This window comes from Leiobunum rupestre, chromosome 9, assembly GCF_980474605.1.
Source record: "Leiobunum rupestre chromosome 9, qqLeiRupe1.1.hap1, whole genome shotgun sequence".
Classification (NCBI taxonomy): Eukaryota; Metazoa; Arthropoda; class Arachnida; order Opiliones; family Sclerosomatidae; genus Leiobunum; species Leiobunum rupestre.
This window is the reverse complement of record NC_143392.1, coordinates 7,772,728-7,799,039: the sequence shown is the minus strand read 5'-3', so window position 1 is coordinate 7,799,039 and position 26,312 is coordinate 7,772,728. Positions and strand designations below refer to the sequence as shown.

Here is a 26,312-nt window from a genome sequence, read left to right as displayed (position 1 = left end):
TTTTATTAAGGGGACTTAGGGAGAAAATGTTATCCCCTACGTCAGGAATCCATACCTCTACTTGGAATGCTTATCCTGCCGTATCGCGTTTGGTAAGATCACTCTGACGGCTACGAGAGATAAAATCCCCTCTGCTTGCTCCCGTCTCACGTTGTTGTTTCTTAAGTTAACATAAGCCCTAAAATCGCTTCGTTTTAGATAACTAGTTTTCAAAACTAGCGTGAAAAATCGCTTCGTGTTGGTTCGGGAAGCAACTCGTCAAAGTCGGTTCGCTTAGAATCGCTTTCAAAACGACAAGGCGGAGAAGTCAAATTGCTCATAATTTCAAAAATAATGGGAATAAAATTCTAAATAATGTCAAATAATATTACTGTATTTATAGTAAACATGATTACATGGAATACATTTTACTATTTTCATAATTCTGCTCATAATTTGAAATGACATTAAGCCTTGGCTATAAACGAACCGGGGTGAAGCGATTTCGCACGTGTGAACCAAGAATTACCGTCGGCGGTCAAAACACGTATTCAAACCGACCTAAACTGGGTTTTAAGCTCTAGTGTGACCGTGGCTATAATGACGTCAAAAAAAAAACAGTCAGCCATACCGAGACGAAAATCTGCCCCGATAAGCATTCCAAGTTGAGGTATGGATTCCAGCCTACGTCATATTTTAACTTCAACAATCCTACGAGCAACGACAGAGTTTCTAGCGCGTGACAAAAGCATTATAATAAATCTCTGTGTCGTGATGTTGAAAGCAAAATTAAATAGTTCGATATGCATTCACTTTAGTTTATAAAATAGCTAGTTCAAAATCAGAGGGTTTCCAAGAGGAAATAGAACAGATCGACGTGAAAAATGAAAATCCTTTTAACGGAAGTGAATTTTAAGCATTTTTTCTCGCTACTAGGAGCATGAACAATATATATTTTTGCTCAGTTTCCATTAACTAGCTTAACGGGGCAAATCTCATATTCGACACGTATTACCTTTTTTATTCGTGTACAGAAAATACATTATGACGCACGCTAGTGGAAACTAAGCTTTATAGTTTTTTTGCGTTGACCATGGACATCGTGTCGTATGTATTCTGGTGAAAAAGCAGCCCTTACGGAAGAGCTTTTGCTGTTTTATATGGAGGCTCGTTTGTCGCGCTCGAAAGGTTTTCTTATTTATTCTTTGCTATATGGCGCAAATATGTAACTTCCGTAGATTCAGAGCGTCTACATTGCAGTCCGAGTTGGACCGATAACATAGTTAGGATTGCCGGAAACGTAAGAGTCGGTCAGTTCTCGGTCTGAGAAGTAAAACGTGGGCGGTGCTTAGTTTTGGCACAGTATCGCCATCTGTATAGTAATATAATAATAAAAATATTTATTCGTTGTACAATAATTTAAAGGCTATCCCCTTTAGAATTACAATAATTTACGAGGGGTCGGACACTTTCCATTATTTTGTACGGGATTTCGGGATTTCGTAGAGATTTTGGCGATTTTATTATTACTTTTTGAAGCGTTTTGAAGTGATTTTGGGACTTCAATGTTAATTTACCATAGAGAGAGTTAAAAGATTTTGCGATTTTAGACAAAGTGTACGGGATTTTGGTAAATGTCCGACCCCTCGATAATTTATTATGTCAAAATGTTTCCGCCATCCTGTGCCCTACCCCTTGGATTGACGTTTAAGCTTCAATTAAAGTTCAGCTTGAATTAAAGTTGAACGAACCAAATTATAATTCGAAATTTTCCCTGATTAAGAATGGAATGATAAAAATAGCTTTTACGACGGATAATAGATGGCGTTTTATAATAGGAAAAAATCGAGTGTTTTCGTTGAATAGAGCGAAGAATATATTTATTTGTACTTCGGGGAAATGACTATCCACAGACATCATGGTCTAGTTTTCCAACGTCACAAGAGGGGGCAAGGAAAACCGTCACCAGCGTATACTTCAATCGTATCGGAAGATGTACGGGTGTGCGATTACTCGATTAGAGTCGAGTACTCGATCAAGTCTCGAGTCGAGTGCCCTTAAAACTATTCTTGATATTACAAGTTTATTATATATCTGTTATTATAGAAGTATCCATGTGGACTATAATGATACATTATTTGCATCAGGATGTCTGAATAATTATAAGCCATATTTTCAAAAGAATAACATTCGCAGTATAAGGAGATGGATACTTCTCTTTAAAGGTTATAATATATACTTCTGCTAATATCTGGAAAATTACTAAAGTAAATAATATACTTCTGCTAATATCTGGAAAATGTACGAAAATAAATAATATATTTTGGCTAATATCTGGAAAATTACTAAAGTAAACTATATTTCTGCTAATATCTTGAAAATGTAAGAAAATAAATAATATACTTCTGCTAATATCTGGAAAATCACTAAAGTAAATAATATACTTCTGCTAATATCTTGAAAATGTAAGAAAATAAATAATATACTTCTGTTAATATCTTGAAAATGTAAGAAAATAAATAATATACTTCTGCTAATATCTGGAAAATTACTAAAGTAAACAATATACTTCTGCTAATATCTTGAAAATGTACGAAAATAAATAATATACTTCTGCTAATATCTGGAAAATTACTAAAGTAAATAATATACTTCTGCTAATATCTCGAAAATTACTAAAGTAAATAATATACTTCTGCTAATATCTGGAAAATTACTAAAGTAAATAATATACTTCTGCTAATATCTGGAAAATTACTAAAGTAAATAATATACTTCTGCTAATATCTGGAAAATTACTAAAGTAAATAATATACTTCTGCTAATATCTGGAAAATTACTAAAGTAAATAATATACTTCTGCTAATATCTGGAAAATTACTAAAGTAAATAATATACTTCTGCTAATATCTGGAAAATTACTAAAGTAAATAATATACTTCTGCTAATATCTGGAAAATTACTAAAGTAAATAATATACTTCTGCTAATATCTGGAAAATTACTAAAGTAAATAATATACTTCTGCTAATATCTGGAAAATTACTAAAGTAAATAATATACTTCTGCTAATATCTTGAAAATGTAAGAAAATAAATAATATACTTCTGCTAATATCTTGAAAATGTAAGAAAATAAATAATATACTTCTGCTAATATCTTGAAAATGTAAGAAAATAAATAATATACTTCTGCTAATATCTGGAAAATTACTAAAGTAAACAATATACTTCTGCTAATATCTTGAAAATGTACGAAAATAAATAATATACTTCTGCTAATATCTGGAAAATTACTAAAGTAAATAATATACTTCTGCTAATATCTCGAAAATTACTAAAGTAAATAATATACTTCTGCTAATATCTGGAAAATTACTAAAGTAAATAATATACTTCTGCTAATATCTGGAAAATTACTAAAGTAAATAATATACTTCTGCTAATATCTGGAAAATTACTAAAGTAAATAATATACTTCTGCTAATATCTGGAAAATTACTAAAGTAAATAATATACTTCTGCTAATATCTGGAAAATTACTAAAGTAAATAATATACTTCTGCTAATATCTGGAAAATTACTAAAGTAAATAATATACTTCTGCTAATATCTGGAAAATTACTAAAGTAAATAATATACTTCTGCTAATATCTTAAAAATGTAAGAAAATAAATAATATACTTCTGCTAATATCTTGAAAATGTAAGAAAATAAATAATATACTTCTGCTAATATCTGGAAAATTACTAAAGTAAATAATATACTTCTGCTAATATCTTGAAAATGTAAGAAAATAAATAATATACTTCTGCTAATATCTGGAAAATTACTTAAGTAAATAATATACTTCTGCTAATATCTTGAAAATGTAAGAAAATAAATAATATACTTCTGCTAATATCTGGAAAATTACTTAAGTAAATAATATACTTCTGCTAATATCTTGAAAATGTACGAAAATAAATAATATATTTTGGCTAATATCTGGAAAATTACTAAAGTAAATAATATACTTCTGCTAATATCTGGAAAATTACTAAAGTAAATAATATACTTCTGCTAATATCTGGAAAATTACTAAAGTAAATAATATACTTCTGCTAATATCTTGAAAAGGTACGAAAATTAGTATATTACCTTTGCTAATATCTTGAAAATTAAAAAAATAAATATTATACTTCTGCTAATATCTTGAAAATGTACGAAAATAAATAATAAACTTCCGCTAATATCTTGAAAATGTACAGGCCTACCAACCACCTCTCAGAGACGAGACGATTATAATAAACTAAAACGCAACTTTCAACGAAATCACGGGCCTTATTCACACCAAGAATATCTTCGTGTGTCATCCTTTAGAATATCGATGACAGGAATCTCAGGAAGGTCATTCAGCCCCGCCTCCAGATAGGACGGCTCCCTTAATTAGGGTCTCATTTCCCCCCGCACCGATTTCGGGGGTAGCCTTTAAAAAGCACTTATACGTGATGGATGAGATGGGCTAAAAATATAGGAACCTAGAGCCAGAATACTTCGAAAATGAATGACAAATAGGCCTTAGTCGCTTCAAGGGTGGTTTCTTTTTACTGAAGGTGTAATATAATCTTATTATATTTGTTCTTTCCGCTTCAGCTCCTGTTTGAAGTGGATCTCGAGAGATCCTTCACGACGATCTTCCAAAGGGATGTCAGCCATGTTGATGTTCCGGTCGACACGGAGATTACCGCGGTCTTCTTCAAACCTCAAGTACAAACGAAACCTGACTGGAAAATTAGCTATTCAGCGACAGGTAATGACTATCGATGACTGAAAAGCTAATTATAGTTGACTTGTGGCTAGAAACGGTAAAGGGAATCCCCCGAATGTCAGCATTGCCCCACTCTGTTGCAATGCTTTTACAAGAGTAGGGTGCGCCATAGCTTCTCTCTTTTCTCGCTCATGGCGCTGGTGTAGAACGATAGTAGAAACACCCAATCCTTCTATTAGAGGAAGCGTGCCCGCCCTGATGAGGTTTTCTCACTTGAAACCTTTATTATTTCCTTTTTAGTGTATATTTTGTAATGTACCCTTAATTAACATCTAAACAACAATACCCGAGCTATCAATTAATTATTTTCATTATAGTTTGGATATTTATTCAAATATAATTTCTTAATAATGAGGTACGTGGTTTTAGATTCATGAAAGACGTTCTAGTAGATATAAGAAATTACAGCACTACGAAAGCGTGGATACTTTCAGTGGGATAATTCCTCAAAAACTACCGTATTTCTCACTGCGATTAACACGTGGTTAGAAAAACGAGGTGAAGGAATTATGTATTGCCACAAATTCCTGGAAAGGTTATACTCTCTTTAAGCACTTAAACCAATTAAAAGGAGTATGATTTTTACGTTTTGGCCACTAGGGGTGCTGTTGATTGACTTTTAGGGTGAAAAGTAGGCTTCAGGAGCATATGGTTCTAAAATAAATTAAAGGTTTAAAATAATAACACTTTACGACGACGGATACTTCATGGTAGTAATTTTATTTTAAAAACACTTTGCGAGCTTTCGGGCCGGAGACCCTTTTCAAGCGCTTAAAGGATTCCCATTTGAAATTCTACATCCTATAGATGTAAGTGTTTTTAAAATAAAATTACTACCATGAAGTATCCGTCGTCTTAAAGTGTTATTATTTTAAATCAATTAAAAACCATGGTAAATGAAATTCAACATATTCGAAATTAAAGGTAATATGAAGTAGGATTTTCCATAATGGATCAACGAATATAGTTTTGTCCACTAGGAGCGCAGCGGTTGTTGAGTGCTCTTTAGGGTTAAAAATCTGTAGGCGCCCATAAGCAGACTTTCTTTCCAAAAATTTACCCTCTTTGTGAGAGTATGAATTGGTGATTTGAAGTTAAAATGCTGTCCTTACGCTCATTAATACGACTGCCAGATTTACTAAACACTTTATACACCCTGTAAATTCGTGAAAATAAATTGAAATATAGTAAGGGCTTCAATGTATAAATAAGAAAGTAAATAGCACAATTATCTTTTCGCAAGGTGGAAAAGACAGAACCTATTTTGACGTGGATCCAAATGGAGGAGTCTCATTGAAGCAAGCGCTGCAAGTTGATAAAAGCTACGACCTGCAAATCACGGCTTCGGTTAGCGAGCCAGAAGCACTAACCGACGTAACGACGGTAAGATGGCCAGCGCCATTCCCCCTAATCGACAACAAAGGCTGCTTTTCGCTTAGGCAAAAACGCTCGTACATTCTAAAGTTGGGTGACGCACCGTTACACGCGCTAGTGGAAACCAAGCATAAAATGAGTTTTTTTTCTTAAAGCTTAGTTTCTACTAGCGCACGGTATAATTTATTTTTCATTACGTGCATAAATACATGTACGTGTCGAAGTTGAGTGACTTGAAGCTAGAGAAAGGGCCACCGAATCGCTAGATTGACCCGCTAGTCTCTGAAAATGCGGTGGTTTAAAAGACAATATAATTTGTCGCATCAGCTATTGAAAAGTACAGAAGAGGAGGAGCTATCTAAAATCCGGAATGAAATTTTCAAATTATGATGTGGCCCTTTAAAGCTTAGTTCCCACTATTCTATTCCACGCTTAAAAACCTCTGTTCGTGCCAAAGTTCAGAATTGCACTATTACGAGCGCTAGTGGACACTAAGCTTTAGGTCTAATGCTTCATTTCCACTAGCTCCCGTCATAAAGTTATTTCTATTACACTGTCAAAAACCTTTTTTCGTGTCAAAGCTCAGAATCGCACCATTACGCGCGCTAGTGGAAACTAAGCTTCATTTCCACTAGTTCCCGTCATATTATTATTTCTGTTACACTGTCAAAAACCTTTTTTGTGTCAAAGCTCAGAATCGCTTCGTTACGCGCACTAGTGGAAACTAAACTTTAGGGTGAATGCTTAATTTCCACTAGCTCCCGTCATAATGTTATTTCTATTACACTGTCAAAAACCTTTTTTCGTGTCAAAACTCAGAATCACACCATCACGCGCGCTAGTGGAAACTAAGCTTTAGGTCTAATGCTTCATTTCCACTAGTTCCCGTCATATTATTATTTCTGTTACACTGTCAAAAACCTTTTTTCGTGTCAAAGCTCAGAATCGCACCGTTACGCGCACTAGTGGAAACTAAACTTTAGGGTGAATGCTTAATTTCCACTAGCTCCCGTCATAATGTTATTTTTATTACAACCTTAAAAGCCTTTTTTCTTGCCAAAGCTGAAAAACACACTATGACGCGTGCGCTAGTGGAAACTAAACTTAAGGCTAATGCTTAGCTGCCATTAGCGGGCGTATCGACGGGAATCTCAACTTTGGAACGAACGATTCTACGCGCGTACAGAAAAATTCATTATTACGCTCGCTAAAATTTTGTAGTCCACTCTCACCGTTGCGTCGTTTTAGCACTGATGAAAACCAGCCTTTGCGATATAAGTGGTCAAATCACCTTTCACGCCTTTTTCATCTCGCCCAGGTTCACTTTTATGGTGTGGAGGTCAAAAGAACGTTCACCGCAATATTCACTAAATCACGATACGAAGTGGCCGTTGTAGAATGCAAAGAAGTTGGAGAAACAATTTTCAGCGTTGAAACTATTGGAGGAAAAAACGCCATTTTCCAAATTACAGGTTCGTGTCGTTCGAAGTTCTGGATAACGCGGTGCTGGGCAAGCTGGGCTCATTTTCGAGCAGAATGGAGCGTTTAGGATCAAAATAACTGGTTAACTTTAAAAGAAATAACGAGCTGTTCACTTAGCTGCTAATTAGTGAGATTTTCTAGAATAGCAAATATTACATTACTCGTTTCATAAGTTTGTAATTTTGTTCCATAAGTGTCTAATATCCGAAACCAGAATGTATTCGGGTCAACAGAGAACACCCTGAAAGAAAAACCACACCCCTGTCTAGACAAAGGCGTGTTGAATTAGTTTGAAATCCGAAAAAAATGTTTGGTAATTTTAAAAATAGCTCCAAGTACTAATTTACAATACGAAATATATATGTGACAGGTCATTATAAGCATATAGTCTTAGGAATAGAAACGTTTCTAAGGGAAGTGAGCTTAGTTAAATATAATTTTATTTTATTTTTACTCTTAAATGTTAAGTAACGTTTTCTTCAACCAGATGGGGTAAGGGCTCCGTCGGCATCGCGCTGCATTGTTAGAGTAACGCTCAAATAAATTGCCTCCAACCAGAGGCAAAAGTCAATCATATCTCGACCGCAAAATAAAGAAATTAAAAAATTAAATTTTTAATATGTTTAGAAGTGCTAATTAATAATATTGAATAAGTATGACTAAAAAAGCTAATTTGAAGTAACAAGGTATAAAACACTTAAAGGCCTAGGTTTTCTTCTGCCAAAACACGTTGGCCTACCACCAGGATATTTGCGCGGCGGGAAGTAAACTTAAAGGAAAACAGGCAGAAGAAAACCTAGGCCTTTAAGGGTCTAAATTAGAAATGTTATCTGAACAGATTTTAAATTGTTTTCACAAAATAAAACAAGCCCCATGGAATTTTCTTACTCCATTTTCACAAAAATGTATTTCATAATTGAGGACAGTTTTTTATCTATAGGAAAAAGCATGGGTGACGTCGACATACGTCACGCCGATACTACTCTATTAATAAAAACCTTTCTCTAAACAAAATTGATAATACCTATCGTAGCTTTATTTAAAAAAAAATAATTAATCTGGCAAAAAACGGCAAGGACATAAATCGTGACATTCACAAGGTCTCTCTTTAAAGACGTATTTTTAGTAGGAGCCACTTTTGAGGTGAGATTGAATTTGGTGAGGGTGCCCAAGCGTTCGATGGGAAGAACGTTTATCAAGAATACGGAAAAATGGCACACTCGTAACGTCAAAAATCTTTCGAAATAATATATTAGAGGAACGTTCCCTGTTGTTCATATATTGGAAAGCTTTCAATATTTATTACTCCGTAAACATTTGGCACCCTGCGGAGATTTGGTTTAGAAGAACTTGGATGTTCTTTTGGAATTTTTGTCAGAAATAAAAATAATCAAAAGTTCATCTTAAGTTTCATTTGTCAAAATAAAAAAAGAATAGAAATCCGAACCGCGGGTGGAAAGGTCAATGACATTTGTGTCTGGGGAAAAAGGACAATTTTTAAATTAAACTAAAAAGTCGTTTAATATCAATCTCCGTTCGGGATCGATTTAAGATCTCCACAAAAGATAATCTTTGATGCAATTTATTTTACTTACTTTTACCAAGAATTTATTTATTTATACTTAGAGAGAATAAGTATGTTGAAAAGATCCGTGGCAGTGTTGGGCATTTTCGTCAAAGAGCCACTCAGCTCACTCAACGCTCGCACTCGCTAGCACAGTGGTTCCCAAAAGGTGTTCCGCGGAACCCTGGGGTTCCGTAAAAGGGTCACAGGGGTTCCGAGAATTCGCAGCGCGGCCATCTTTGTTTGTGTCAAGAGTTTAAGATGAGTAAAAAAAATGAGTTGGGGTTCCGCCAGAATTAGGTCGATAATTGAGGGTTCCATAGCACAATAAAATTGGGAACCGCTGCGCTAGCATAATATCCGCTCACGCTCACGAATTTTTGAGCGGTAAAATCGGCGCTCATCTCTTTTCGCTCTTTTTAGAACGGTAAAATAAGCGCTCCTCTCTTTTCGCTCTTTTTAGAACGGTAAAATAAGCACTCCTCTCTTTTCGCTTTTTTTGTGCGGTAAAATAAGCGCTCCTCTCTTTTCTCTCTTCATAGAACGGTAAAATAAGCGCTCCTCTCTTTTCGCTCTTTATAGAGCGGTAAAATAAGCGCTCCTCTCTGTTCGCTCTTTTTTCAGCGGTGAAATAGGCGCTCCTCTCTTTTCGTTTTTTTGAGCGGTAAAATAAGCGCTCCTTTCTTTTCTCTTTTAAGAGCGGTAAAATAAGTGCTCCTCTCTTTTCTCTTTTAAGAGCGGTAAAATAAGTGCTCCTCTCTTTTCGCTCTTTTTTCAGCGGTGAAATAAGCGCTCCTCTCTTTTCATTTTTTTGAGCGGTAAAATAAGCGCTCCTCTCTTTTCTCTTTTAAGAGCGGTAAAATAAGTGCTCCTCTCTGTTCGCTCTTTTTTCAGCGGTGAAATAAGCGCTCCTCTCTTTTCGTTTTTTGAGCGGTAAAATAAGCGCTCCTCTCTTTTCTCTTTTAAGAGCGGTAAAATAAGCGCTCCTCTCTTTTCGCTCTTTTTTGAGCGGTTAAATCGGTGCTCCTCTCTTTTCGTTTCTTTGAGTGGTAAAATTGGCGCTTCTCTCTTTTCGTTTTTTTTGAGCGCAGAATTTGGCGCTCCTCTCATTTTCGTTTCGCGCTCTTTTAAAAAAAAAATTTGACGCTCAATTTCTTTCATAATAACAATAGCGTTCACAATAAGAGGAGCGGTGCCCATCACTGTCCACGGGTATCAGGGTCGAGTTTTCTGTTGGCACGAATGGGTTGGGGGGGGGGAGGAAAAACGTCACAGGCGTGCGCATCAATCACGTCAGTGTTGGGGAACCAATGATACACCGGGCTGAATAAATTTCTTAAGGGGGAAGGAGATTGTGGTTCGAGCATGAAGGGGAGATTGGGAGCAAAGGTTAAAATCGTGCCAACACATTCATTATCCACAACTAGAAAGAAATCCGTTTTAGATTTTATACAATGTATTTAACCTTTTTTCTCGTTTACTGATAGGAGGACCTTCGCAATTTTTCAAACTGAATGATACGACTGGAGAGGTCAAATTGTCGGATCCATTGGTCGCGGGTCAAACATACGTTTTAGAAGTTAAAGCCACCCAAGATAAACATCAGGATATAACTAAGGTACTTTATATCAAAAGTATATTACGCGTCACTTACGAGGAAGTATTCATCCAGATAGCAGTGGTATTTCACTACCGTTTCATCGCGGACGAGCTAAATCTGTAGCAATTCCCGTAAAGCTTAAGTTTGATTAGAAATCTACGCATTCCATGGCGCTACCTATCGTGCAAAAGCAAAACTAAAGGCAGGAAAACGCACACAAAAATAAAATTACGATAAATATAAATACAAATACAAATACAATTATAAACAAATAAACAAGTCAGAGTGACTATTACGCTCCAAACATTTTATCAGGTACATTTAAATTTTACCCACAATCCAGTCGCGTTTCATAGACGAAATACAAAGTTGAATAGGGACTTGGCACTATGACGTCATAGCACATCACCCAAACGTTTTCCTATAGTTAAAAAATGTATATAAACATGGGAGCCATGGCCAAACCTACGAACTTCTAATACCCTACACCCCTATCTAAATGAACGCCGGACATAAATAGATGAATTATTTACTTCTGGTTATCATTAGATAATATTTTCGTAATTCATATTATACACAAATCTAATAATTATGGCAAAAATTTGTTTGTTTATTAAAATTGTTTTTAATTTCAAATTACCATATTACTAAAGTTGAAGTTACACAATACTCTCAGATTACAAAAATATCTGATGTCTTGAGGCATGCCTAAGGAAAAACCGGTGGCTTTCCTTAAAAATAGAAAACCCGCGGTTGCGAACTTCCATAGAAATTCAGGACCTGATATATTTGATGAATAGACGGGAAAATTCGTTCCTTAGGAAGCAAAAATAAAAAAAAGCCAAAGAAAATACGCGATTTCTAAAGAAATGCCTTTTTTCTTTCGTCGGTTTTCTAACAGGTCATATTTCAAGCCGTAGCTTCGGAGATATGCCTGCTTTTTACAACGAGGGATCAGTCTATCGAAGTTGCGCCTTCGACGCCGCCAGGAACCGCCGTTTTGGAACTCAAAACCAACCGGGATGCCACCTTTGAAATACAGGGTAAATCTGGATATATCCAGGGTTTTTTTTTCGTTTATAACGGCTATATTTCGTCCGATCCTATTGCAACTCCAGGATGGCACTGATGGGTTAAAAGGCGAGGGGGCGTCCCTAGACACGCAAATTGATCCCATTTTTGGCAATAAGAAACGTCAGTGCTTATAAGCAGAAGGCAGATTTATGATTTTTGCTGACGAAAATACAGGGTGCGGCGTTGATCCTATGACTAGCTTCCGCTTTCCATATCACGAGGGGGTATTGCGAGGTTTGGATGTAAACATTATTACCGAACGAAGGTGGAACCTAGTCTCTGACTGGCCAAAAAAGGTTCTTCTATCGCGCGTCAAATATATTCGTGGGAATTCCCCCTCAAGGTGCCTCAGGCTCGGCGTCTCAGTCCCAAGCCTTTGGCGTCCAAAATTAATTTCCCCCGTGAAACCTCTTTTGGCTCGGTGTGTAAGCTATCCCCTCCGCGCGTTAAATATTTATTCCCCCTCATGGCACCTCTGGCTCCTTGTATATTTACCCCTTATTTGCACGTCCAATATTCATTCCACTCAAGGAGCCTCTGACTCAGGATGTAAGTCCCCCCTCTGTGCGCGTCGAATATTCATTCCCCCTCATGGCACCTCTGGCTCTGACTAATTTCCTCCCTCTGTGCGCGTCGAATATTCATTCCCCCCTCATGGCACCTCTGGCTCTGACTAATTTCCTCCCTCTGTGCGCGTCGAATATTCATTCCCCCCTCATGGCTCCTCTGGTTCTGGCTAATTTCCTCCCTATGTGCGCGTCGAATATTCATTCCCCCTCATGGCACCTCTGGCTCTGACTAATTTCCTCCCTCTGTGCGCGTCGAATATTCATTCCCCCCTCATGGCTCCTCTGGTTCTGGCTAATTTCCTCCCTCTGTGCGCGTCGAATATTCATTCCCCCTCATGGCTCTCAGGCTCTGTCTTATTTCCCCCCTCTGTGCGCGTCGAATATTCATTCCCCCTCGTGGCACCTCAGGCTCTGTCTAATTTCCCCCCTCTGTGCGCGTCGAATATTCAGTCCCCCTCTTGGCACCTCAGGCTCTGTCTAATTTTACCCCTCTGTGCGCGTCGAATATTCATTCCCCCTCATGGCACCTCAGGCTCTGTCTAATTCCCCCCCCCTCTGTGTGCGACCAATATTCATTCTCCCTCATGGCACCTAAGGCTCTGTCTAATTTCCCCCCTCTCTGCACGACCAATATTCATTCCCCCTCATGGCACCTCAGGCTCTGTCTAATTCCCCCCCTCTGTGCGCGACGAATATTCATTCCCCCTAATGGCACCTCAGGCTCTGTCTAATTTCCCCCCTCTGTGCGCGTCGAATATTCATTCCCCCTCTTGGCACCTCAGGCTCTGTCTAATTTTACCCCTCTGTGCGCGTCGAATATTCATTCCCCCTCATGGCACCTCAGGCTCTGTCTAATTCCCCCCCCTCTGTGTGCGACCAATATTCATTCCCCCTCATGGCACCTAAGGCTCTGTCTAATTTCCCCCCTCTCTGCACGACCAATATTCATTCCCCCTCATGGCACCTCAGGCTCTGTCTAATTCCCCCCCTCTGTGCGCGACGAATATTCATTCCCCCTCATGGCACCTCAGGCTCTGTCTAATTTCCCCCCTCTTTGAGCGACCAATATTGATTCCCCCTCAAGGTACTTCAGGCTGGGTGTATCGCAGGGCCTAAAATAGTGGGCAGTTCTGGAATTTTTGGGCAGTTCTGGCGGTAAAAAATAAAATAATTCCCAGGTTCCAACTTCCAACTGCTTTTATAATTCATTGAAATAATGTTTTGGGGTTTAGTTTGTATAAAGTGGATCGCTCGCCGTAATTATTTTGGGCAGTTTTAAAAAATCCTTATTTTAGCCCCTGGTGTATCGTCCAACGTCTGCGTCGAATAGCTATTCCCCTTCATATCACCACTGGCTCCCCTGTATAAATCCCACTCCCTGAGCATTGAAAATTAATTCCCACTCACGGCACAGTGTATTTCCTCGAACCTACAATACACCGGCGTGTTACGGGGAAGTACTTACTGGTTCAAGGGGAAAAGCAGCACCCGCTATATTCACTTTCGAATGACAGTTATTGGTCCTTTCATAATAATTTCCTACTTGGTTTTATTAAAATAGGCGGAGAGGAATTTTTCAAAGTGAATGAAACCAGAAAAGAAGTGATTGTTATTAAAGAGTTGAAAGAGGGCGCGGAGTACGTTATACGGATCAAGGCCACTTCACATACGACCCCTCCCATAGTGGACAGCATTACGGTAAGTTAGATCGAAAGTTTATTATATTTATCTTGAGAGGAAGTTAGCGTTCGTACGGGGTCAAAATTAAGTCGGGGTCGGGGTTAAGCAAAAAAATAAGTCGGGGTCTTGCTCGGTGAAAAATATCGGGGGTTTTCGGGGTTAAGCTATCCCCGAAAAAAATTAGTTTTGATCAGGTAGGGCCACCGCCGAAAAAAATAATTCTGGCTTATTTATAACTAAAAGAACCAAATAATTTCGTGGAAGAAGGCTTACAGTAAAAAAAATGAGCAAATGAAAAATTCTATAGTATTTACTAGGTCGTCGCAAAAACCGAAAACGGCATTTTCAACAAAGACTTGAGCGGAGCGAGCTGCAAATCCAGTGGTTAATTAGGCTTAGATTAATTAAACCCAAGTAGAGAAAGAAAAGCGGGAGAAATAATTTAGTTTACCAAAGATTACTATTTATTTGGCAAAGATAAAACAAAATAAAAATCGGAAATATCTGTACCCTGCTATTGCTTATCTTATTTGAAACTTGACCTATGTGTTAATACCGCAATCTTTTATCTCGAGTCGCTTTCTGAGCTCCCCCTTTCCCCCAAATCCTTTGGCTTCCGACGGACAGCAATCTTTTCTCTCGAGTCGCTTTCTGAAGCTCCCCCTTTCCCCCAACTCCTTTGGCTTCCGACGGACAGCAATCTTTTCCCTCCAGTCGCTTTCTGAAGCTCCCCCTTTCCCCCAACTCCTTTGGCTTCCGACGGACAGCAATCTTTTCCCTCCAGTCGCTTTCCGAAGCTCCCCCTTTCCCCCAACTCCTTTGGCTTCCGACGGACAGCAGTCTTTTCCCTCCAGTCACTTTCTGAAGCTCCCCCTTTCCCCCAACTCCTTTGGCTTCCGACGGACAGCAATCTTTTCCCTCCAGTCGCTTTCTGAAGCTCCCCCTTTCCCCCAACTCCTTTGGCTTCCGACGGACAGCAATCTTTTCCCTCCAGTCGCTTTTTGAAGCTCCCCCTTTTTCCCAACTACTTTGGCTTCCGACGGACAGCAATCTTTTCCCTCCAGTCGCTTTCTGAAGCTCCCCCTTTCCCCCAACTCCTTTGGCTTCCGACGGACAGCAATCTTTTCGCTCCAGTCGCTTTCTGAAGCTCCCCTTTTTTCCCAACTCCTTTGGCTTCCGACGGACAGCAATCTTTTCCCTCCAGTCGCTTTTTGAAGCTCCCTCTTTCTCCCAACTCCTTTGGCTTCCGACGGACAGCAATCTTTTCTCTCGAGTCGCTTTCCGAAGCTCCCCCTTTCCCCCAACTCCTTTGGCTACCGACGGACAGAAATCTTTCCTCTCAAGTCGCTTTCCGAAGCTCCCCCTTTCCCCCAACTCCTTTGGCTTCCGACGGACAGCAATCTTTTCTCTCGAGTCGCTTTCCGAAGCTCCCCCTTTCCCCCAACTCCTTTGGCTTCCGACGGACAGCAATCTTTTCCCTCCAGTCGCTTTCTGAAGCTCCCCCTTTCCCCCAACTCCTTTGGCTTCCGACGGACAGCAATCTTTTCCCTCCAGTCGCTTTCCGAAGCTCCCCCTTTCCCCCAACTCCTTTGGCTTCCGACGGACAGCAATCTTTTCCCTCCAGTCGCTTTTTGAAGCTCCCCCTTTTTCCCAACTACTTTGGCTTCCGACGGACAGCAATCTTTTCCCTCCAGTCGCTTTCTGAAGCTCCCCCTTTCCCCCAACTCCTTTGGCTTCCGACGGACAGCAATCTTTTCGCTCCAGTCGCTTTCTGAAGCTCCCCTTTTCTCCCAACTCCTTTGGCTTCCGACGGACAGCAATCTTTTCCCTCCAGTCGCTTTTTGAAGCTCCCCCTTTCTCCCAACTCCTTTGGCTTCCGACGGACAGCAATCTTTTCTTTCGAGTCGCTTTCCGAAGCTCCCCCTTTCCCCCAACTCCTTTGGCTTCCGACGGACAGAAATCTTTCCTCTCAAGTCGCTTTCCGAAGCTCCCCCTTTCCCCCAACTCCTTTGGCTTCCGACGGACAGCAATCTTTTCTCTCGAGTCGCTTTCCGAAGCTCCCCCTTCCCCCCAACTCCTTTGGCTTCCGACGGACAGCAATCTTTTCCCTCCAGTCGCTTTCTGAAGCTCCCCCTTTCCCCCAACTCCTTTGGCTTCCGACGGACAGCAATCTTTTCCCTCCAGTCGCTTTCCGAAGCTCCCCCTTTCCCCCATCTCCTTTGGCTTCCGACGGACAGCAAGCTTTTCCCTCCAGTCGCTTTCTGAAGCTCCCCCTATCCCCCAACTCCTTTGGCTTCCGACGGACAGCAGTCTTTTCCCTCCAGTCGCTTTCCGAAGCTCCACCTTTCCCCCAACTCCTTTGGCTTCCGACGGACAGCAATCTTTTCGCTCCAGTCGCTTTTTGAAGCTCCCCCTTTCTCCCAACTCCTTTGGCTTCCGACGGACAGCAATCTTTTCTCTCGAGTCGCTTTCCGAAGCTCCCCCTTTCCCCCAACTCCGTTGGCTTCCGACGGACAGAAATCTTTCCTCTCAAGTCGCTTTCCGAAGCTCCCCCTTTCCCCCAACTCCTTTGGCATCCGACGGACAGCAATCTTTTCTCTCGAGTCGCTTTCCGAAGCTCCCCCTTTCCCCCAACTCCTTTGGCTTCCGACGGACAGCAATCTTTTCCCTCCAGTCGCTTTCTGAAGCTCCCCCTTTCCCCCAACTCCTTTGGCTTCCGACGGACAGCAATCTTTTCCCTCCAGTCGCTTTCCGAAGCTCCCCCTTTCCCCCAACTCCTTTGGCTTCCGACGGACAGCAATCTTTTCCCTCCAGTCGCTTTCCGAAGCTCCCCCTTTCCCCCAACTCCTTTGGCTTCCGACGGACAGCAATCTTTTCCCTCCAGTCGCTTTCTGAAGCTCCCCCTTTCCCCCAACTCCTTTGGCTTCCGACGGACAGCAATCTTTTCGCTCCAGTCGCTTTCTGAAGCTCCCCCTTCTTCTACCGCTGACACATTTTTAGCCTTATTGTTCTGACCTAATTGGTTTTATTTTGTAGTCCATCAATAATCAACAATTAGTAATAAAATGGCCGACCTAAGCTCGAGTTATTTTTAAACTAAGCGATGTATCTTATTGGACCTTTAAAAAAATGTGTACTACTTGATGGGTTATCAATGAAAGGGCATGGCTTGGTAGGTCGTCACCATACTATATAGCTAACCCCAAATGGAAATTTTTTTAGTATACATGAGGCAATTAATTTATTAATCAGGGGTGAGATATGTGTAAATGCCACTGGTCAACGGGGGTAAGCTTGGGAATAGGGACGGGACACCCGTGGCGGAAGTATGACAACCACCCGTTGGGGGATTGCTGGTCGTCCTCACAAGGCCGTCCACATTTTGTGTTGGCGCCAGTAATTTGAAAAATCATGGGGTCTTCCATAAAGACTGCTTTGCAGGTTATTTTCCCTTTAAGGAACTGTAGGGGGTGAGTTGAGAAGTATGCCTGTTTGTTTCCCATTTTCCTACGACGAGTTAAAAGATCGCCAGAGAGCTTCAAAGTGTGGCCTACTATCCCCTGGAAGTAGGCTACAACAAGCCCAAAATGAAGCAGCACGGACTTTAAATACTGTTTAAGTTTACTGTTTGACGCTGGTTACCTAGATAGGCTAGATTTGTTTACAAAGTTTTTTTTACCTATCACACGAACAAAAAACCTTAATGTTCGCATTTCCCTGCTGCTTGGTTTTGCACTTGTTGCAGCCTACTTCCAGGGGCTAGTAGGCCACACTTTGAAGCTCTCTGGCGCTCTTAACTCCCAATGATGAGAGCTTGACCTTTCCTGCATTTAAATCAAAATTATCAATTTTACCAAGAAAGCGTAGAAGTAGCTACGAACTATGAAAATATTGAATGTAGCAGCAGCCTGTCACCATGAAGTTATATTTTCCAAACTCAAGGAATTGACTGGCGCCCTCTAGTGCCTACATTTTCATTTAGTTTGTGAAATATTGAGTCTACAAATTATAATTTATTATTATTATTGATTGTTATTATTATAATTTTATAATTAGGAAGTATAACACTTCAGTTAGCGAATGCAAATTAAAAAATTATCTTTCCGTTTTTGAATCGTCAATCAAAACGTGGAAAAATATCCCACTTTTTAATTTTCCAGATGGCGCTATAGACAGATTTTTAAGGCGTTTCCATTCTGAGAAGTATGGCAGCATGGGATAATATTATCGTACATAGTTCTTAATTATTTTTTTGCGTTCTCGATTGTACCGAGAGAAGATTCTCCTGAGGCCAATTGGAATTAATATTTAGGCTGAATCGATAATCTAAAGAAAAAACTGCGAGAGATTAAAAATATTTTTTTCGCACCCGACTTGAGTGATAGGATATTAAAAAATGTTTGTTTTCGCAGGTGACTTTCCACGTCGGAAAATGCTCCGGAAACGGACAGGTGCAGCCGTCTCTCTTCACGCGGTCTGTTTATAAAGTTCAAATTCCAGATAACGCGCTGGCCAACTCGAAATTGAATTTAGCCGCGATGAATCCGCCTGGCATTTCAGTCAAATATATGCTGATCGGAACGCAGAAAGGTACCGAAGGAACCAAACTGAATCTTAAAAGAAAAATGATATGAACATATCAAAACTTTTAATGTTTAGATTTCACACTTAGCGAAACAGGAGAGCTTCGTCTGAACACGGATGCCACAAATTTGGATAAGTCTTTGTATTTCTTACAGGTTCACGCGGTACCGAGTACCGTTCCTTACTATTTTGGTAAATATACAGACTTTGTTTCGCTCCCAAACGGTGGATTCGCCAAATCTCCATTGGCACCATTTCCAGCGTCGTAGCTAGGGTCATGAGCGCCTCTGGCAAGATTTGAATTTTGCGCCCCCCAATACTTATTTTCTAGGAAGAGAAATGACACAATAACTTTGAAAGTGTAATTAATTAAAGTAGCCTACAGGCTGTGGGTCTGCAAAGTGCGCCTCTTTGAAGGTTACGCCCATGGCAGCCGCCCGTCTGGCCAGCCCCTAGCTACGACTCTGACCATTTCCCTATCACCTAGCAAGATACAAAAGTGTGTCAACTCTACCTTTGCGCCCTTAAAATATTTACCGAGAGCTAGTCTCACAATAGACTACATAGCCTACTAGATGGAATAGTACTAGCAACGATATATTTAGTCTATGGTCTGGCGCGATTTTATCTCTTCGATTTACTCGCCCTTAGGCCGAGGGGGAAATAACTTGAGTAATCTGGTGTACACTCGTTACGTAATCCCTCGGTAATTCCAGGAGAAAATAGTAATATCTCTAATTCCATAATTATCTCGAGTAAAATCCGTAATTCCAATATAATCTCAGGTAAAATCCGTAATCAGTAATCTCTAGTAATCATAATGAATTGCGATGACGTAATCTCTTTGAATCTCGTGTAATATCAGTAATAATTATCCAGTAATCATAATGAATTGCGATGACATAATCTCTTTGAATCTCGTGTAATATCAGTAATAATTATCAAGTAATCATAATGAATTGCGATTACGTAATATCTTTGAATCTCGCGTAATATCAGTAATATCCAGTAATCATAATGAATCAAACGAAATATCCAGTAATCATAATGAATCAAACGAAATATCCAGTAATCATCATGAATCAAATGAAATATCAGTAATCTTAATTAATCTCTAGTAATATCGCGAAATATCAGTAATCTCCAGTAATGTCGCGTAATCTCTAGTAATCTTCAGTAATCTCGCGTACATCAGTAATCTCCAGTAATGTCGCGTAATCTCTAGTAATCTTCAGTAATCTCGCGTACATCAGTAATCTCCAGTAATGTCGCGTAATCTCTAGTAATCTTCAGTAATCTCGCGTACATCAGTAATCTCCAGTAATGTCGCGTAATCTCTAGTAATCTTCAGTAATCTCGCGTACATCAGTAATGTCGCGTAATCTCTAGTAATCTTCAGTAATCTCGCGTACATCAGTAATCTCCAGTAATGTCGCGTAATCTCTAGTAATCTTCAGTAATCTCGCGTACATCAGTAATCTCCAGTAATGTCGCGTAATCTCTAGTAATCTTCAGTAATCTCGCGTACATCAGTAATCTCCAGTAATGTCGCGTAATCTCAGTAATCTCCAGTAATGTCGCGTAATATCAGTAATCTCCAGTAATTTCGCGTAATCTCTAGTAATCTTCAGTAATATCTCGTAATCTCAGTAGTCTCCAGTAATGTCGCGTAATCTCTAGTAATCTTCAGTAATCTCGCATAATATCAGTAATCTCCAGTAATGTCGCGTAATCTCTAGTAATCTCTAGTAATCTTCAGTAATCTCGCGTAATCTCATAATAATATCTAATAATATTATTTGGATTACTCGAAATATGTAATCCCGCGTAACTTTTGGTAATCTGTAATTTTTTAAGTAATCTCTTGAAATTTGTAATCTGGTGTACACATTTTCAGCGAGTTCTTTCCCCCTCGCCGTAGACATACTTTCTAAAACGCCTCACTCGGCGGCGCTGGGGCGGATAAATATTTTTAACCCCCTCTCCCAACCACTCTTTTTACTGGGCGACAAGCTTTCATTAAACATTATACCGTACTGACACACTTTCCCCCCTTTTGAGTAATATCGGCGAAGTTTGGTCTAGTTTTGAATTACTTAGAGATGAGTACGAAACGTTACTCATTTATCGTTAAAATTTTTAAAGACAACATTGTGTACACTGAAACAGTGATATCTCATATTTCTTGTGTAAATATTCCATCTATAATATTGTTATATTTCGAAATATACTCACATCACGTAGGGTACCTTAGCTATGTTAAAAATATAAACCTTCTGAGTGGCGATTTAGTCAAAGCCAAAAAACAATTTTGTCAAAGCCAAAAAACAATTTTATCAATTACGCCGTAAAATTTTATATAAATACGGGGGTTTAGTTGACGTTCATGTTACTTGAAAAACCCTTAAGGGAAATGTCTCCATAGGCAACCGTTTGGCCATGACAACCAAAAATGTTTTTGACCACACAAAATGGAAATTTTCCCTTTGAATATAACATGGGAATCTGACCAATTTTATGGGTACCCCCTGTAACAAATTTAATCAATTTCGAATCATTTTTGTTTGCAATGGCCAAACGGTTGCCTACGGAGACATTTCCCTTTAGGGTTTTTCAAGTAACATGAAGCTCTACCAAATCCCCGAGTTTCAACAAAATTGTTGCGTTATACCTCGGGTCGTCTCCTTGTGAGTACAAATATACAAATAACCATGATGGCAGTGTTTCCGTTCTTGGTTTGATCAAACTGGCGACGTCCACTTTTTGGCGCTAGACTCAAACGATGCAACCCCTTTTTAATCAATGTCCATTTTTCTTTACTCGAAGACTTGGAAGAAATCCCGGATATCGACAAGGAAAGCCAAGCGTTGATCATCGTGGCCAAGTCGCAAACTCCTGTCTTCCTGGAACCCTCGCCCTTACTCAAAGTCTTCTTGCCCACCGCCAGTCTCAGCGATTACGTCATCAATATCAAGGTAAAGCTCAGTTCTTACTTGGCTTTGGGTTAAAGTTTGAAACCTTAAAGCCTTCAGCACACGTACGGAAAAAATATTGAAACGTAAACGCAAAGGTACACGATTGAAAAATGAACTGAAAAGGTTTTAACGTTTTACGTCGTAAAATATCCTACGTTCACCGTCAACCAATAAGCAAACCCCATTTTAATGATAGCGTAGCTAAGTGTTTTTAGAAGCCATTTTTTACCTTTCTCTAATAAAATTCTTTAGTTTGAAGTCGGTCCTTGAGGTGTCGCTGCGGTAGTTTTTTAAACGGCGGAAACGCATTAACGTAACCCGAAACGTTCAATTATTTTTATTTATTGTTTCTGAATACATTTCGGGATATTTTTAACTTTGACATTAAATTTTGGGCAGCGATGCAGACTACTAAATAGTTTAAAAGGCACATTAAAAAGCCATTTTGCTTGCAAAAATAAAGGTATAAGAAAATTCGAACGTTTTAATATTTATTTATTAAAATTATAACTATAAAATTAATAATTATTAGCAATAAATTATGAAAGGTTAAATAAATTTGGAAATCTAACATTTGCAGGTAAGCCTTGGCAAAACAATTTATTAATTTCCGAAAATATCTAATATTAATATTAATATTCGTTAATGGATTTTCCGCCAAACCTAATACAAGCGTTTACGATCTCTGGAACGCTATGTCCAATGAAAACTAGGCTTAAAGGGAGTAGAGGCCTCCTTGTTTGGTAGGGTGCGCCATAGCTTCTCTCTTTTCTTGCTCATGGCGCTAGTCTAGAACGATAGTAGAAACACCCAATTCTTCTATTAGAGGATGCGTGCCAGCCCCTAAGAGGTTTTATCACTTGGAACCTTTATTATTTTATTATTTAGTGTTTATTTTTTAAATGCACCCTTAATTAACATCTAAACAACAATATCCGAGCTATAAATTAATTATTGCCATTATAGTTTGGATATTTATTAAAATATAATTTCTTAATAATGAGGTACGTGGTTTTAGATTCATGAAAGACGTTCTAGTAGATATAAGAAATTACGGCACCACGTAAGCGGGGATACTTTCAGTGGGATAATTCCTCAAAAAACACGGTATTTCTCAATTCTCACTACGTTTAACACGTGGTTAGAATAACGAGGGGAGGGAATTATGTATTGTCCCAAATTTGTGGAAAGGTTATACTCTCTTTAAGCGATCTCAGTTTCTGGACGCGTTAATGGCTTTTTTCCAACCAGAAAATGAATGGGGAAAATATCGAGGGGTCGGACATTCCCAAAAAAAAGCGTACGGGATTTCGAAATCTCTGTGATTTTGCGATTTCGTTAGAGATTTTGCGATTTCGTCAAAGATCTCGGGATTTTGTCAGAGATTTCGCGATTTCATGAGATTTCGCGATTTCGTCGGAGAAGTGTACGGGATTTTGTACAAATGTCCGACCCCTCGGAAAATATCGTACCAAGGTATAAAGCCAAATGCATCGATTTATTTGGACCCCTTTGCACAGGCTCAATCGAAGGAAGGCCCGCTCAAGTTTACGCTGAGCGAGACGAATGAGTTCTTCGCCATTGACGAGAAAAGCGGCACGCTGTTTCCCAAAAAAGACGTGACGAAAACGGAGGTCAGACGATTCAAATTGATAGTGGTTGCCAGCGTAGATCGAGGCTTGAAAACCGAGTTGGAAGTGGAGGTACTATTCCAACAGAAACCTAATAATATCATATATATATCATAATAATATATATATATATATATATATATATATATATATATATATATATATATATATATATATATATATATATATATATATATATATATATATACATACACTGAAACCTAATAAAATCATAAGTAACATAATAACAATAAGTATGACACTTCCTATTGCTTTAATGCTAATTTTCTAACCGAACCTTTTTTCGGCACTGATACACTCTTAATTCAAGCTGTGACTTGGACTCGCGACTTACCGTTTTCCATGACTACTTTTTGATAAAAATTTAAGCCTAATATCGGAGAGCACGTTCTGGAGTCGCGAGGGACTTTGGCTTTGTTTTGAAACCCGCGTGCGAATTACGCGTGATAAAAACATGAGCTCGTGGTGCCGAGAAAAACTTTTTTAATTTTTATAATTTAAGCCTAATGTTTCGTCTATCTATCTCGCGTATTTAAGACACTAGAGGGCTCTGTGCTGACAAAACATCTTGATTGCGCAATAGCTATGAAAATCAGTTTTGTTGTAAATCTCGTTAATTGTCATACTTTTTGTTATTATGTTACTTGTGATATAATGTATATCTTACGAGAATATCAATCTCCTTGAAACACGCACCTTCGCAAGTCCCGATGATTTTTCAAAACACGTTTCGGACTAAAAATATAATGTAGAGCTAAATATATTATACAGTTACTTAATAAATCTATTTAGTTATACTTACAAGGAGACATCCCGAAGTGTGACCCACCGATTTTGTTCAAACTCGGGGGATTGGTGGCTCTTCATGTATCATGAAAAATCCTAAAGGGAATTTATTCAATGGGCAACCGTTTTGCCATGGCAACGAAAAATGTTTTTGACAACACAAAATATTAAATTTTCCCATTGAAAATAACATGGCATTTTGACCTCAAATTGATCAAAAGTTGATCAGTTTTGAAGGTCTACCAATCCCCCGAGTTGAGATAATAACTATATTGGCTCGAGAGGGATAAGAAAAACGTCACAGGCGTCAGTTTTGGGTGAAATACTTCGTTCTCAGTATTTAATTAAAATACTAATACTTGTTAGTATAAGTATTTAAAAAAATTCTAAATATTCTTTGGAAAAACAATTGAAAGAAAATGCTTTATTTTAGTATTTTAAAATTAGGGATGCACCGATATCGGTACAGCCGATGTATCGGCGGTAATAGTGGTCGATATGAACAAAGTTATCTATCATAACAGTAGTGTATATGATAAAATCATTGTAAAAGACGGTTCAGTCAAAGAGTATAAAAACTACGTAACCTAGAGATATAATGACGGTCGAAAGCAGTAAAGGAAGTTGTAGCAACCGGGGGAGAAGGCACTCAGTGAATTTGCACTTCAAATTTCGGTACCGCAGCGCCACTACGGCAGTATTTAGTACAATAAATAATAAAACCGGAGAAAAATGGCAGTTACGGTGTTGCGGAGGTGCTAAATTTGGCATTTTGGATATTTAATTGTCTAATATCTGTCAATTCAAAAAAGTGACAGTAATTGGTTACTGTTTCGTGATTTTTTTTAGTTAGAATTTGTGGATTCGTTGTTTCGGTGTTTATTTTCAAAAAGTGAAGAAAAAGGCGTTTGTTCTCTAACGTTGCCAAGTCCTAAAGGTAACCAATTCCTTAAGGAATTTTCAAGAATGTTGAACTAAATCAAAATGATTGACTCTTAAAACTGCCGTAGTGGCGCTGCGGTTCCGAAATTTGAAGTGCAAATTCACTGAGTGACTTCCCCCCCCGGTTGCTACAACTTCCTTTACTGCTTTCGACCGTCATTATATCTCTAGGTTACGTAGTTTTATACTCTTTGGTTCAGTGCACTGTTATACCATTTTATTCAAAATTTTCATGAAAAACGTTTGCAAGAGCATATCCGAATATGTTTCTTTTCATTTTACGTAATACATATTTTCTATCACAAATCGAATATCGTTGGTTTTTCTTTGTTTACACTCGTAACCCCCGGTCTAAAAAAGGTATGATCTAGCTTCTGAAGTCTGGCGTACGTGGCGAGACCAATCAAAAAAAATGTTATCGAGAATTTTCTTATTTTGAAATGTTTTTCTGAAAGTGTTTTTCTAATACCGGTATCGGCCAACATCGGCTTCGCTTAAGCCGATATTGGCCGTTACCGATATTAGAAAAATATACCGATATATCGGTGCATCCCTATTTAAAATACAAAATACTCTATTTAGGAGCATATGTTTTAAGTAAGAATAATTGCTCGAAATGATTATTGGTCAGTAAATTTCTTCTTAAAGTATGAACGTGTGATTATAAAGCAAAATATGCGTAACATTACCTTATACAAAATCACCAATAATTTAAATTTAAAATTAACCATAGCCCTTAACACTTACTCTCAAATATTTAAGAAGATTTGATCAAAAAGTATATAAAATAAAATACTAAATACTTTATCAAAAAACTACTTAAAATAAAATACGAAATACTAAAAATGTATTTAAAATACTACCCAAAACTGACAGACGTGGGCTCATGCCGCGTCGGAATACTAAGTTTTAGGTCTCAACAGAGTAATTCCCCACAAATATTAAATTAGTATATTCTGGCTAAAACTATTACATCGGAAAAATAAGGTTTATTAAAAGGAAAACATTCCTATACGGTTTAGTTTATCCTTCATTCGCGGAGTACTATCGGTATTAAAAATGAAAGGGCCCATTGCAATCTGCTTCGAGCCTGTGAAAATACATGTTTCATTATAATGGCTTAGATGGATACCTATCTTGTAAGATATATATTACGCACTTTTGAAAGAACGTACTTAGGACTACTGAGAACTTTCGGGTCTTACCTAAGCCTCTTTCTAAACGAAAAAACAATTTTGCCACC

At 38.6% G+C, this 26,312-nt stretch overlaps 1 protein-coding gene across 1 annotated transcript in view; it reads left to right on the top strand.

The window, feature by feature from the left end:
- Positions 1–26,312, top strand: part of LOC149926406 (fat-like cadherin-related tumor suppressor homolog) — a 108,645-nt gene that overhangs the window by 60,869 nt on the left and 21,464 nt on the right. The window contains exons 25-34 of the mRNA XM_090159486.1: positions 4,613–4,769; positions 6,031–6,170; positions 7,480–7,633; positions 10,695–10,825; positions 11,709–11,850; positions 14,012–14,148; positions 18,543–18,720; positions 18,790–18,906; positions 21,541–21,689; positions 23,210–23,392. Of these exons, the coding sequence (XP_090015612.1) occupies positions 4,613–4,769; positions 6,031–6,170; positions 7,480–7,633; positions 10,695–10,825; positions 11,709–11,850; positions 14,012–14,148; positions 18,543–18,720; positions 18,790–18,906; positions 21,541–21,689; positions 23,210–23,392 (1,488 nt within the window). The remainder of the gene's footprint in view (positions 1–4,612; positions 4,770–6,030; positions 6,171–7,479; positions 7,634–10,694; positions 10,826–11,708; positions 11,851–14,011; positions 14,149–18,542; positions 18,721–18,789; positions 18,907–21,540; positions 21,690–23,209; positions 23,393–26,312) is intronic.